Genomic DNA, 14,898 nt, shown 5'->3' on the forward strand with positions numbered 1-14,898 from the left:
CTAGCAAACATACTGCAAGTGCTGTAACTGTTTGGATCTTACTGATTTAGCACAAGACTGAAATAAGAAAACAATGGACAAATGAGAATACCCCTCCCATTTGGAAGGGAAGGAAGACAAATATTAAATAAAAATGCCATTTGATTCAGATCCCTTTTCTAAAGAAACAAAAAAATAATGTTATCAGCTTGACTTATGGTAAAATGAGTAATAAGAGGAAAAGAATCTGAGGCTTAAAGATGGTAAAAATCCTACAGATAGAACTGCTCTGTTCTTGCTCAGTACAATAATTGGCAGATGGTTTTCCTGCTAGCTAGTGATGGGCAGAACTCATCATAGAAGGAAATTTATTTTCACATGAGTAATCTGTTTTGTGGCAAATATAGTATTAGACCTGGAAACTCTTTCAACACCACTGCACCTGTTCCACTGTTTTGAAGATGATTAGAAAATTATAATTAGTTCACATTTCCAACTAAGTTTGTGCTATGGTATCTGATGACTTCCATTCTATTTCCAGCCCAAATGCTGGTGGTTTTAAAGTTTTGAAACTTTTATATTTCAAGGATCACCTATCTACATCTACCTGTGGGCTAATTTGTGAACTGTCCTCATCCTGGTACATTAAGTGGTAAAGATATGTCTTAATTTAAAAATGCCTAAATTAAGCTGTGTATATTTTTGTGTGTTTTTATTTACCAAAGACTTTTAAGTGTTTTCAAAATGTTAGCATGCTAGCTCTCTTTTGTATAATGTTTCATAGCTTATTATATATAAAATATTCAATTCCAGGTGAATTCAGCTGGAGAACGATATAAAACATGTAAAATATAAAATTAAAATATATTTAAAATATTTAAGAAAAATGTCATTTTGAATATTGTTTTATTCTTAGATTATACACTAGTCATAGAAGCTATAAGTTACCAAAATGTAATATGATACCTAGGAGTGCTTAAACATTTTAAAATTATCTACTTTTCAGCTTCCAGTGAACAGGATTTCCAGTTTTTAATTGCACAGGAGTATAACTTATGATGATAGTAGATTCAGAATTCTAGTTTTGACTTTCATTTTACTCATTCCCGAATGTATCTTCACGATCAGAGCATTGCACACTGACCCAGCTCTTTGCCACATTTCCAAATCTAGCTTCAAACCCAATAAACCAACAAATGTAGGATATAAAGAAAATGCAAAAGTAAAACAAGCGAGAGTAAATAAACCCAAGGCAATGGAGATTCTAATATTGTAAACTTTGAAGCAAACCAATAAAATATTTAGTGATTTTCCTAATTATATGCATAGTTATTTTATTAAAGGACTGTATATTCTAAGGAACAAGGAGAAATTTGTTTTATAAACTATCAGATAATAATAATAATAATAATAATAATAATAATAATAATAATAATAATAATAATAATAATAATAATAATAATAATAATAATAATATTGGTGACAAAGTTCTTGGGGCGAGTATCGTTGTGCATTGACCCAATTTCTAATGGCAGTTATAAGCTGTTAACTGAATATGTTTAAATCAAATCTCTAACTGTTTGCAGGTTAGCTATAAGCCTGCACTTTAGGCGGGAAATGGTGCTTTAATTTCATTGGCTGCCACCTAGTGGCAGTCCGGTATAAATAGAAGCCAAGTGGCTGTTAGAGCCACTTCTGTGTTCCTTGAATAAAGAGCTGTTGCTTTAACCTTTGGTCTGATCAATGCCTCATCGAACTCAGTATTTAACAGTGGCAATGAAGGTGGGATGCTGCTAAGAAGAGCTGAAGCACTTGAGCCAGAAGTCACTTGGGTGTGAGACCAGGCACAAGAGCCCTGGTAGGGACTACGTCCCCAACCTGCCTGCCAGTAAGCCACACTGGAGGCACAGTCTTCCTGCGGGATCCGTCCCCAGGATTCACACAGAAGCTCCTTGAACGAACTTGATGTTTCTCACCCTGAACAATGGAGCTCCTATGTCTCTAGGGTGGAGAATTACCTGTGGGCCAACCAAGTGAGAGACGATGGACTGAAGGCTGCAACGCTGCTCTGTGTGTGTAGGCAGGAGACCTTCAACATTGCAGAGAACCCCAACCAACTTAGAATCAGTCACCTATGCTGATCTGAAGAGGAGGCTAAAAGAACATTTTGAACCCCAACTGTCTGTTATTGCTTGGCAGCATGCATTTGAACAAAGAGAACAACAGCCTAGGGAGTCAGCAGCTGAATTTGTGGCTGCCCTAAGGCAGGTGTCCAGACTCTGTGAATTCCCATATTTAGAAGATTGGCTCAGGGACCGACTCATATGTGGCCTGAGAAACAGAGACTTACAGCAGAGGCTGTTTGCAAAGGAAGCCTTGACGTTCCAGGATGCATTAAAAGAGGTTATGGCAGAAGAGGCCGCCGGTGGAGCAGTGAAGGCTCTATGACCTCTGAAGACTCCCCCCAACCAGACAGCTGTTCACCACGAAGCCACAGATAGTACAGATGATCCAAACAAAGATGATGAGATTGACCAGGTGCAGAAGCTACCAAGAAGAAGGCAGTGGCCATCTGACAAGAGAGTCTTCTTCCCTAGCTGTGCCGGCTGTGGAGAATGGCACCAGCAATCGGAGTGAAGTTTTTGCACTGCAGTGTGTCGAGCCTGTGGCAAACAGGGGCACATCACCATCATCTGTAAAGGTCACTAGAGGGAAGCTCAACCCGAAGACATTCCCAGGAGAGGTAAACGGGCCACGGGGCAAAACCTCCGGGAGGAGGAACATTTTTAAAACAGGAGCCCATCACCCTCTCAAAGAAAAGCTAAGACTCAGGGTCAGGCTACAAGGGGTTCCATGTTCAATGGAACTGGACTTCAGGTCAGCCCAGTCCATAATCTCCTACAAAACTTTTAATTACGTCTGCAGACAAGGCAGGAAATGAGTCAAACTCAAGCTGTCAAAACTTGTGTTGACAGACACGTCATCAGCATGCGTACCCAGTCCCCATAGTTAGCCACATCCTGGCATCACTACAAGGAGGTCGCTTATGCGCTAAGCTGGACCTCGCACAGGCATATCAGCAACTGCCTGTGGATGATGCCACTGCAGAGGCACAAACTATAGTTATGCACAGAGGAGCATTCAGGGTTCACTGCCTGCAGTTTGTGGTAAGTGCCACCCCAGGACTGTTTTAGAGTGTAATGGAATGTACACTCAAGAATATTCCAGGTTTGTGTCCTTATTTTGATGATGTTCTAATTGCTGGATGGTCAGCAGAAATGTTAGCAGAATGTCTCAGAGCAGTTCTCCAACACTTCCATGAAGAGATAAATGCCAGATAGGAGTGAACTCTACTGAGTTCCTGGGATTCAAAATAGATTCTGCCGGAATCCACCCCTCTGACTCTAAGCTTAAAAGTATATAACAGGCTCCCAGACCTAAGTCAAAGGGGGAGCTGGGCATTTTTAGGACTAATTAATTTCTATCATTCATTCCTGCCACATAAGGCAGCATTGGCAGAGCCGCTTCATCAGCTGAATAAAAAGGCACCGTGGGCGTGGACAAACACCCATGAAAAAGATTTTAAAGCAGTCAAATCACTGCTGTCATCGAGTTCATCGCTAGCTCACTTCAATGAGAAATTGCTTGTCAATTTAGCATGTGATGCTTCACCGTATGGCATAGGAGCAGTTTAAGCCATCTAATGACAGATGGGTGTCAAGCACCTATCGCTTATTATTCCAGAACCTTATCCCCTGCAGAGAGGAATTATGTGCAGATAGATAAGGAGGCTTTAGCCATTGTTGCTGGAATTAAAAAATTCCATGATTTCCTGTATGGGCGCTCCTTCACCATTTTCACGGATCATAAGCCTCTCTTAAGGGACGCGGTGGCTCAGTGGGTTAGGACTTTGAGCTTGTCGATCAGAAGGTCGGCAGTTTGGCGGGTCGAATCCCGAGTGCCGCGTAACAGAGTGAGCGCCTGTTACTCATCCCAGCTTCTGCCAACCTAGCAGTTCGAAAGCACGTCAAAATGCAAGTAGAAAAATAGGGACTGCTACGGTGGGAAGGTAACAGCGTTCCGTGCGCCTTTGGCGTCTAGTCATGCCGGCCACATGACCACGGAGACGTCCTCGGACAAGCGCTGGCTCTTCGGCTTTGAAACGGAGATGAGCACCAGCCCTTAGAGTCGGAAACGACTAGCACGCATGTGTGGGGGAACCTTTACCTTTTACCTTTTTAAGCCTCTCTTAGGTCTCTTCACTGCAGACAAGCAGACCCCATAAATCCTTTCTCCTAGAATGCTGAGATGGTCAATCTTCATGGCAGCCTACAATTACAGGCTAGTACATAAGCCAGGCAAGGAAATGGGCCACGCTGAAGCACTCAGCAGACTGTCCCTGCCTCAAACAGATCCTGACCCTGCACCTGCTGCACGTATCCTGGCAATCCAGGATCTTCCTGAGTCTCCCCTTCACGCAGGGGATGTGGCTGCTGAAACAGCCACTGACAGAACACTCAGTCATGTTCTGAGCTGGGTGGTGAGGGGGTGGCCTGAAACCAGACCAGGCCCAGAATTTTACAGTTTCATCAGAAGACAAGATGAGCTGTCAGCTCACAAGGGCTGAATATTATGGGGAAGTCAGGTAATAGTCCCGCACACATTAAGAGCAAGGGTCCTAGAATCTCTGCATGAGGGACATCCTGGAATAGTCAGGATGAAGGCACTCACGAGAAGCTACCTGTGGGGCCAGGATTGGATAAGGACATAGAGGCTAAAGTAAAAAGATGCCAGGTCTGCCAGGAGACCAGACCTGAAATGCCTCATTGTTGTGGACAGTTACTCTAAGTGGGTAGAGGTAGCACCTGTCCCAACTATGACTACTGCCAGGACCATCCAGGAACTGTGCAGAATTTTTGCCATGTACGGCCTGCCTCATGGGATTGTGTCTGACAACGGGGCACAATTCACTGCAGCTGAGTTCCAGTCCTTCTTACAGACCAACATGATCAGACATGATACGTCAGCCCCCTTTCATCCTGCTTCAGATGGTCAAGCAGAACGCATGGTCAGGATGACCAAGGAGTCATTAAAGAGACTAACGACTTGTGATTGGCATCATCAGCTGGCAAACCTTTTGCTCTGCCAGCACACAACTCCATGCAGCTCAACAGGCCGCAGCCCAGCGGAACTGAAATGGGGATGTCAACTGACCACAAAGCTGGGCCACCTCCATCCTGACCAGGCAGCCACAGAAACAGTGCAACCCAAGCCTCCGCAGAATCTGCAACTGAGTGAGAAAGTTTGGGCGAGAAACTATGGACAGGGTGGGTGGTAGCTGTGGTTTGTAAGGTGTCAGAGCCACTGTCGTATGAAATGGCCCTGGAAGACGTTCATGTGGTTCAGCGCCACATAAACCAACTGCGACGGTGGCAGGCTAACCAAACCCTGGCTGCTGACAGAGAGGAGAGAGCCAGCTGCCTGGTGACCTCCACACACCTGAGTCTCCTAAGTCTTGTGAGTCTAGCAGGAAGATGCATGGTGACTTAGCCACATATGAGTCAGCACAGACTCTTGAGACTATGTTCCCTGAATGGGAATTGTCAGCAAACTTGTTCCCTAGACTGTCAAACTGTGCTGCATTTGAAGAAATGGGCACCAATCAACCTGACAGCACTGCACAGGACAGCACCGGTCTACCCAGCCAGAACATTCAGAAGGGTACCAGCCTACCGGAGGTGAGCAAGTCTAGGATACCTGGTCTACCCGGCCCATCTAAAGGGCTTGTAGATTGGGGCCTCCAAACAACACTACGGCACCTGCTTACTTACAAGATTATATTCATTATTTGTGATATGTTGCTTTATCTAGTGGGAAGGGGTGTTGTGTATTGACCCAATTTCTAGTGGCAGTTATAAGCTGTTAGCTGAATATGTTTAAATCAAGTCTCTAACTGTTTGCATGTCAGCTATAAGCCTGCACTTTGGGTGGGAAATGGTGCTTTAATTTCACTGGCTGCCGCCTAGTGGCAGTCCGGTATAAATAGAAGACAAGTGGCTGTTAGAGCCACTTCTGTGTTCCTTGAATAAAGAGCTGTTGCTTTAAACTTCAGTCTGATTAATGCCTCATTGAACTCAGTATTTAACAAGTATCTTCTATTTATATGTTTGCTTATTTATATGAAAATTATGCTCCCTGTTTCTAAAATGGATGCCCACTCATGTGTACATTAAGACTTAAAGAACAGTGATGGACATTTCCTTACCTCTTCAGTAACATTCCACAGTTCTTCATCACTCCATTGTCCATAAGGATCCAAGTTTTTTCTAAAAGATCCAGAGAATATGAACACTTTCTGTGGAAGCAGGAAAAAAATGAAACAAAAAATATTGCTGAAAATATTGTCACAAGCTAGAAATAAGAAATAATTTTATTTTTTTCTGAATTAACAAATCAGATACTTGAATTTGTTTTTCTTTTTCCCAAACAGTGACTATTTTCTAAGAGGTACAACCAGGGATTTGTTTCCTTGGATAAATACTATAGATAAACATTATGAAACATATCTAATAAGTACCACCAAGTTCACTGGTGGTTTTCTGTTTTCTCTTCTCAAAATAAAGGAAGATGTTTCAGTCCTCTATAGTTGTAATTTTGTATCAGTATTATACTTCTATACTATATAGAAATATATAGGATATAATTACAGTACAGTATAATACAGCATATGATTATACTATAATTGGCTGATTACTCTAAACATGGCGGCTAATCAGAGTCAAGATTCATAAGTACAGTACCATCAGAAAAGGAGATAGAGAAGAAAAAGTAGGCACAGAAGATAACATCAGCAAGCCACTATAGACAAGACAGCTGCATAGGCACACTCATGAAGTCACAAAAATTTTGACTTGAAGAAGCTATTACTTGTTCAGTTTTATTGGATTTAGGTAATAAATTACTTCCCTAATTATTGTAAACAGTAAATAATAAGAATCTAGTTAGCACTGACTATTGGGTCTTAACTTTGATCTTCCCTACTAAAACTACTAAGACAATGGTCTTCAAACTCTGCCCTTTTATGAGTGACTGAGGAATTCTGGGAGTTGAAGTCCATGAGTCATAAAAGGGCTGAGTTTGAAGACCCCTTTACTAAGAGGTCCCTTGGTAGCTATAATGAAAGCTGAAACCTTTGCTTCTTCATTGTCTTGCCTAATTCCAGCATTTAGGATGGGGATTACACTATGAATATTCATACTTAATTTCTTAATATTTTATTATTGTATTAAATTGGTGGGAAATAAGTTTAATCTGTTCTTTCACAACTCTTCCAAGAGCAATTGTGATAATTCAATGTCATCAGAAGTACTTGGCTGATGTTTCCTTCAAAGAATATGGTTTTTAAAATTGCTTTTCCTGCATTTGGCATGGAAATTGTCTTGAAAAAACCCTATGAGCTGATTATTTCCTCCAATGAAAAAATGTCTAGCTAGAATGCATGAATGAATAAACTACTGTTATGCTTAATATGAGACAGGTTTTCATAAATTTAATGGCTTTTCTTGTGCCTGAGACAAACGATTATTGGCAACTATAATAATAATAATAAATCTTTATTGTCAAAGTACAACATGTGTACATTGAGATTAGCTGAGCCTCCCCCCGTGCTCTCTCCCCCCAACACACAGTGACAACAAACCCTCCATCCTACCACACTATGTGAACCAACTACACCACACACCGGCCTCCTAAGTCAATTCTGCATAAGATAACTTCCAATAAGATCATCACCCCAACTCTGTTCAGCCTTAGGGGCACTAACCTACTAATCTCAGCACAGAGCTAGAGCCTTCTGTATGGTGGCACCTCAATTATGGCATTACATCCCCCAAGAGGTGCTCAACAGGTCTCCATCCTCTCAAACTTCAAATGAGCTGCTATGATCATTTTAGTTTGCTAAGTTTTTGCCTTTTGACATTCCTGTTCTTTTCTTTGCTAAGAAATTTTACTGCATTTAGTTGTATACCTAGGCACTGGGCGGGATGAAAAACACCATGTAAATAATTATATACTAAATATAAATGATACATAAATAAAATGGTAGTTTTTATTGAGAAGGGAGGCATATTTGTATTTGTCACATCAACATTTGACGATGATCTTTAATCAAGCATGTACATATTCAAAGCACTCATTTGCAATAGCACACTTGCAAATCAATCTGTTGGCTTAATTTAATGAACTTTATTTTTCAAGTATGGATGCATAGAATTGCAGCCCTAGATTAATACTCCAAATCAGCTTTCTAAATTCTCCTAAAGATAAACGGAATGGTTGAAGGCCCACAGACTTCCTCAACCATATCATATACCTATCCAACATCAAGAACAAACACTTCATGAGAAAATGGTAGGAAAGCCTTCAAATTATCCTATGGTTCCTGAGAATAGGTGCTAAGAACTACAGAACTGCAGCATTGATGACGAAAGAAATTCTTGAAATAAAAAAGCATCTTCTTCTTTATTAAGTTTGTGTGGAACATTATTTGAACATCTACTCCTAGTTAGAGAATAATAACTTGCCTGAGGCAGGGCTTGTACATTAAGATACTTGTTTTCTTATGCTTCTGCAGGTTTCTTTAACTAAATGGAACTAGCCATATTCTCTGTGGGATTAGTTTCTCAAGATTAGAGGGTGTGGTTGTACTAATACAATAAACTATGTCTGGCATAGTTTACATTTGGCTGGGTTTGTGAAGATCAATTAAATAGTTTGGAATCCTATGATGACCAAGAAATTTAACTAAACGAACCAGTTTTTTAAGAAAAGGAAGCAATAGCTTCATAGTACCTACAATATCTCTTACCAACAGTTATCTAGTATGAATGAAGTGATGCATTTTGCTTTCCTAAAACTGATGAATTTCCTAACTGCACTGCTCTGTTTGCAAAAAGAGACCTTATAAAATATCCCATTGCTATTTTGAATTTAGAAAATAATTTTCCCTTTAGTTTCTTAATCTGTTAAAATCTATTTGTAGTTTCTGTTTTGAAAATTTCACATTTTTTACATTTACAGGTGAAACTCAAAAAATTAGAATATCATGAAAAAGTTCATTTATTTCAGTAATGCAACTTAAAAGGGGAAACTAATATATGAGATAGACTCATTACATGCAAAGCAAGATAGTTCAAGCCATGATTTGTCATAATTGTGATGATTATGGCATACAGTTCATGAAAACCCCAAATCCACAATATCAGAAAATTAGAATATTACATGCAATCAATAAAAGAAGGAGTGTACATAGAACAATATTGGACCTCTGAAAAGTATAAGCATGCATATGTACTCAGTACTTGGTTTGGGCCCCTTTTGCAGCAATTAGTGCCTCAATGCGGCGTGGCATGGAAGCTATCAGCCTGTGGCACTGCTCAGGTATTATGGAAGACCAGGATGCTTCAATAGCGGCCTTCAGCTCTTCTGCATTGTTCGGTCTCATGTCTCTCAACTTTCTCTTGGCAATGCCCCATAGATTCTCTATGGGGTTCAGGTCAGGCGAGTTTGCTGGCCAATCAAGCACAGTAATCCCACGGTAATTGAACCAGGTTTTGGTGTTTTTGGCAGTGTGGGCAGGTGCCAAGTCCTGCTGGAAAATGAAGTCAGCATCCCCATAAAGCTCGTCTGCGAAAGGAAGCATGAAGTGCTCCAAAATCTCCTGGAAGACAGCTGCATTGACCCTGGACTTAATGAAGCACAGTGGATGACATGGCTCCCCAAATCAACACAGACTGTGGAAACTTCACACTGGATTTCAAGCAACTTGCAGTGTGTGCCTCAGCATTCTTCCTCCAGACTCTGGATCCTTGGTTTCCAAATGAGATGCAAAAGTTGCTCTCATCAGAAAAGAGGTCTTTGGACCACTGAGCAACAGACCAGGTCTGTTTTTCTTTAGCCCAGGTAAAACGCTTCTGATGTTGTTTGTTGTTCAGGAGCGGCTTGACAAGAGGAATGCGACATTTGATGCACTGACTCCAGCCTCAGTCCACTCCTTGTGAAAGTCCCCAACAATTTTAAATGGCCTTTTCCTGACAATCCTCTCCAGGCTGCGGTCATCCCTGCTGCTTGTGCACCTTTTTCTTCCACACTTTTCCCTTCCACATAACTTTCTATTAATGTGCTTTGATACAGCACTTGGGGAACATCCAACTTCTTTTGCAATTACCTTTTGAGGTTTTCCCTCCTTATGGAGGGTGTCAATGATGGTTTTCTGCACAACTGTCAGGTCAGCAGTCTTACCCATGATTGTGATTCCTCCTGAACCAGACTGAGAGACCATTTAAAGGCTCAGGAACCCTTTGCAGGCGTTATGGCTTAATTAGCTGATTAGAGTGGGACTCTTTGAGCCTAGAATATTGCACCTTTTCACAATATTCTAATTTTCTTGAGATTGTGGATTTGGGGTTTTCATGAGCTGTAAGCCATAATCATCACAATTATGACAAATCAGGGCTTGAACTATCTTGCTTTTCATGTAATGAGTCTATCTCATATATTAGTTTCCCCGTTTAAGTTGCATTACTGAAATAAATGAACTTTTGCACGATATTCTAATTTTTCGAGTTTCACCTGTATATTAAGTTGTATTTTGTAACATTTTATTCTTGGTACAGCAGTTCTAAGAAGAAAACCCCTTTTTCATTTCCTTTGTTTTACTCACAACTATCTTGGGTTTTAGAAAAGGCCAAGTCTATTTCCATAATTTATTTCTTCCTTGTTCTCTTTCCTTTGAATTTACTTATTTACTTTTTCATTGCTGTTCCAGTGTATCTCAGTAGTACTGCTGAGTACTGCATCTTTCTCCAATCTTGGCAGACTTTAAGTTTTTCATATGGAGCTCAAGTAAGATTGACCATTATCTCAACATAAGCATATGTTGTTTAAAATTCTTCCTGTTTGCTCTCTTCAAGATGTTGGTTACATACTTGTAATTAATGTATGCTGTAAATCATTATATCTAGCCCTGTCTTTGATTGCTGATAATAATCCCACATCTTGACCACTAAAATCTCAGCAAGATGTGCCCTCTGTTATTGTTGCTATGATTTCCTCTCCTTTGTTTGCATTGTCTATTTGATTTAAATTTATTTATTAATAATTTTCTAGTCTGTCCAACTCCAAAAGACATATACAAGAGGTATAAAATAAAATATAAACCCAATAGATAGCATCAACCAAAGGGAACAAAACCAAGTCTTTCTCACCAGCAAAGAAAAAAATAGACATTCCCACAGACCTATATTAATTCAGATCCCGGGAGAAAATCCAGTAGTAAGGTAGAAATATATAAAAATCTGTATTGGTATGTTCTAGGGAGGTGGGAGTAGCAAGTTAAAGAGAGAGAAGCATAGCCTATGCTATGCTTCTTACAATTTCAGAATTTAAAATAAAATATCACTGGTTTTTGTTCTGCAAAGTTCTTTAACACTTCATATATACAAATTCAAAATAAGAGCTATTTGATCAATTGGTCTTATAAAGCTTATAAGAATTAAAATGCCATATTTTTACCTCCCTTACCTTATGCTTTACAAAGCATAATTGCATTTCACTCTTCAGGGAAAAGATATAAGTCTAGCATAATTAATTAATTATAATTAATAAGCTGTAAAACTAAATGTCACCATGTAAGTCTTCAAACTAATTATCCACTATTCACTAATTATCCACTATCCACTGATTATCCAATATTTGAATCACAATATTTTGTACTGCTTTATGCCAGATGACAAATCTTTAGGATTGCAGGTAAGCAATTCAGATCACTCATTTTTGCTGGCATAAGCTTCTCTTAGAACAAAGTACCCCAACCTTTCTTGCTTAGCAGACCAGTGGGGGGGGATGATTCCACATGAGTGACAGGCAAGCATTCATGTGCACAGATGTTTGCGTGAGTGGTGGACACACACACCCACTGCTTATGCAAATGGAGTGTGCATGGATGTCCTCACACTTGCCTGATGTATCCATGGCCTGGTTCCAAAAAGCTCATGGCCCAGTACTGTGCCACAGCCTGGGGGTTGCGGTCCTGTCTTAGAAGCCATGATGGATAAAAATATCATGACACAATTGTTAAGTCGTGGGCTCTTGGGAGCAGGAATGATGAGATGAGGCTGAGTACAGGATAACTCATACTTTTATTCATGCTGGAACTGTACTGGAACTTGGCCTGCAACCAGCTAGAATATATAGTCTAGACCCTAGGTGGCAGACAATAGGTTTGAACCCACGCTTGCCACCTGGGGCTAACCAATTGCAGGACCGGAGATGGCTTGACTAGGTTGCTGGAGAGCCGTTAGCTGCTCCAGAAATGCATGTGGTGTAACACCACAAGCCCAATATATAACACCCCTCCCCCCTTAGTTCAGACTATGACAACCGTGATTTAGTCTTGACAGCTGTCAAGACTAATTAATCAACTTGCATACAACTGTAGTGATAATAAAAAAATAAAAAATAAATAAATAATAATAATAATTTCACTGTGGCTACAATGAGATTAAACAACTTCTCATGAACAGGCTTACATTGCAGTAATGGCAGTTTCACAATGCACAAGTTTCTGTAGTTAGTGGTACAAGTTTTACAACACTATACATAACTTTATTTTACAATGTAATCTGTGAGGTACGTAGGAGGCTTGTGTGGCCTAGAGGAACGTCTTGGAGTTCCCATCACTTTGTGGTCTACCAGCTTACCCAGTGGGTTGGGTAGACCCATGTCCCCTTGTGCTCCAGTGTCAAGGGGAATCGGAACGCTCTGGCTGGCCTTACCCGGTTGGCCCACCACAGAGTCAGTCTGTTCTGCAGAGTAGGCACAGCGGTTGCTGAGGTTCGGCTGGCTCGCTTGGTCAGGGGTTCCATGTTGTACTTCCGTGCTCCCCGGTTCATCCTCAGATTCCACCTCTGCTGAGAAGAGAAAACCCTGGTGGTTCCAGTGAGGGCTGGCTTGGCTGCAAGTTTGAGGACCTTGGGAGGGACTTATGCCACAGTCCTCACTTAGTGACCATTCTGGAAACCTTTTCCTGAGTTGGTCAATGTGTCTTCTGACCATTCACCCTCCCTCCAACCCCACTTCATAAGATAGGGGTCCGGATGCCTTGGTTATTTGACCAGGAACCCATAAATTCCCTTGACCATAGTTCCCGGCCCAAACCCAATTGCCCATGTGCAGCCCCCTCGGGGTTTTGGTCGAGAGGCTTCTGTTGCCACTCTGTCTGGATGCAACCTGTCCAGTTTAGTAATCAAACAGCAATATCACCCTTTATGTGCAGACAACTCATGTCTCCTGACAAAAAAACTTTGAAATTCAGAGCCTGGACTTTTTTCCAACCAGCCTGTGTATACCCAAGACAACACTCTACTAAGTATTTTATCTGTGGCAGTTTCAGCAGCAATGTCCCCTGCATGGAGGGGAAACTCAGGTATGTCCTGTATGGACAGTATTCTAGCAGCAGGAGCTGGATCTGGATCCATTAGTGGCAGTGGCAGTCTGCTGAGGCCATCAGCGTGGCCCATTTCCTTTCCTGGTTTATGAATTAACTTAAAATTGTATGCAGACAAAAATATAGACCATCTCAACATTCTTGGAGATAGTATGTGGGGGTTTTTTGTCTGTTGTGCACAGTCCCAACAGAGTTTTGTGGTCAGTGTAGACAGTGAAATCCTTGCCATATAAATAATCATGAAATTTTTTAACTCCAACAACTATGGCCAGGGCCTCTTTGTCAATCTGGGCATAGTTGCACTCAGCAAAAGACAAGGTCCTAAAGTAAAATGCAATAGGAACCTGTTTCCCATTTTTCTCTGTGTGGCTTAAGACTGCCCCCACCCCATAGGGAGATGCATCACATGCAAGACATACAGGTTTAGACTCTATGTAATGAGTTACAGTGGACTTTTCTAATAGAAGGGCTTTCAAATCCTGGAAACCTTTTTCGTGTAAGTTAGTCCATTTCCAAGGGGCTTTTTTGTCAAGCAGCCTGTTGTGGGGCTCTGCTATTGCTGCCTTATGAGGTAGGAATGTGTGATAAAAGTTTAGGAGACCCAAAAATGCTTGAAGCTCTCCTTTTGATTTGGGCCTAGGAGCCATTTTAATGTCCTTCACTTTAGAGTCAGTGGGGTGAATACCATTAGCATCAATGCAGAACCCCAAGAATTCTGTTGATAAGACCCCAATACTACACTTGTTCTTCTTTAATTTGAGGCCTGCTATGCGAAGCCTCTGCAAAACAGCCCTGAGCCTTCTGGCCAACACTTCTGGGGATTCCCCAGCAATAAGAACATCATCAAAATAAGGGAAGACGCCCTGGATACTCTTAAGTGTATGTTCCATAATCCCTTGGAAAATATCCGGTGCAACACTGACTCCAAACTGTAAGCGTTTGACTTTGAATGCCCCCCTGTGTGTCACGATCGTTTGAGCCGCGGCTGTGGACTCGTCAACCAGCAATTGCTGATAGGCCTATGCTAAATCAAGTTAAAATGGTTCCCCCTTGCAAAGAGGCTAAAATATGGTTGACTACAGGAACAGGGTAAGCGTGTTGTTTGAGGGCCTTATTTAATGTACATTTATAATCAGTGCAAATGCGAACTTCCCCGTTGGACTTCAGTGGGATGACAATAGGAGTTTCCCACTCTCCCCCACCAACAGGCTGTAACATGCCCTGTTCTACAAGCTTATCGATTTCGGAATCAATTTTGTGCTTTAAGGCAAAGGGAACCCTGCAAGGTTTAACCCTAATTGGAACAATGTTAGGATCTAACTTAAAAGAAATTGGCGGGCCAGTGTATGTCCCTAGGGTTGAATCAAAAACATCCATGTATTCTTCGCATACTGCCATGAAGTCAGCAGTTTGTG

The 14,898-nt window shown here is 41.2% G+C and overlaps 1 protein-coding gene across 1 annotated transcript in view; it reads right to left on the minus strand.

Moving 5' to 3' along the window:
• CFTR (CF transmembrane conductance regulator) overlaps positions 1 to 14,898 on the minus strand; it is a gene marked incomplete at its 5' end in the record, with an annotated part of 112,437 nt that overhangs the window by 21,411 nt on the left and 76,128 nt on the right. Inside the window, one exon of the mRNA XM_083366547.1 lies at positions 6,245 to 6,334. Within this exon, the coding sequence (XP_083222673.1) occupies positions 6,245 to 6,334 (90 nt within the window). The remainder of the gene's footprint in view (positions 1 to 6,244; positions 6,335 to 14,898) is intronic.

This window comes from Vipera ursinii, assembly GCF_947247035.1.
Source record: "Vipera ursinii genome assembly, chromosome: 6".
In the NCBI taxonomy this organism is placed as follows: Eukaryota; Metazoa; Chordata; class Lepidosauria; order Squamata; family Viperidae; genus Vipera; species Vipera ursinii.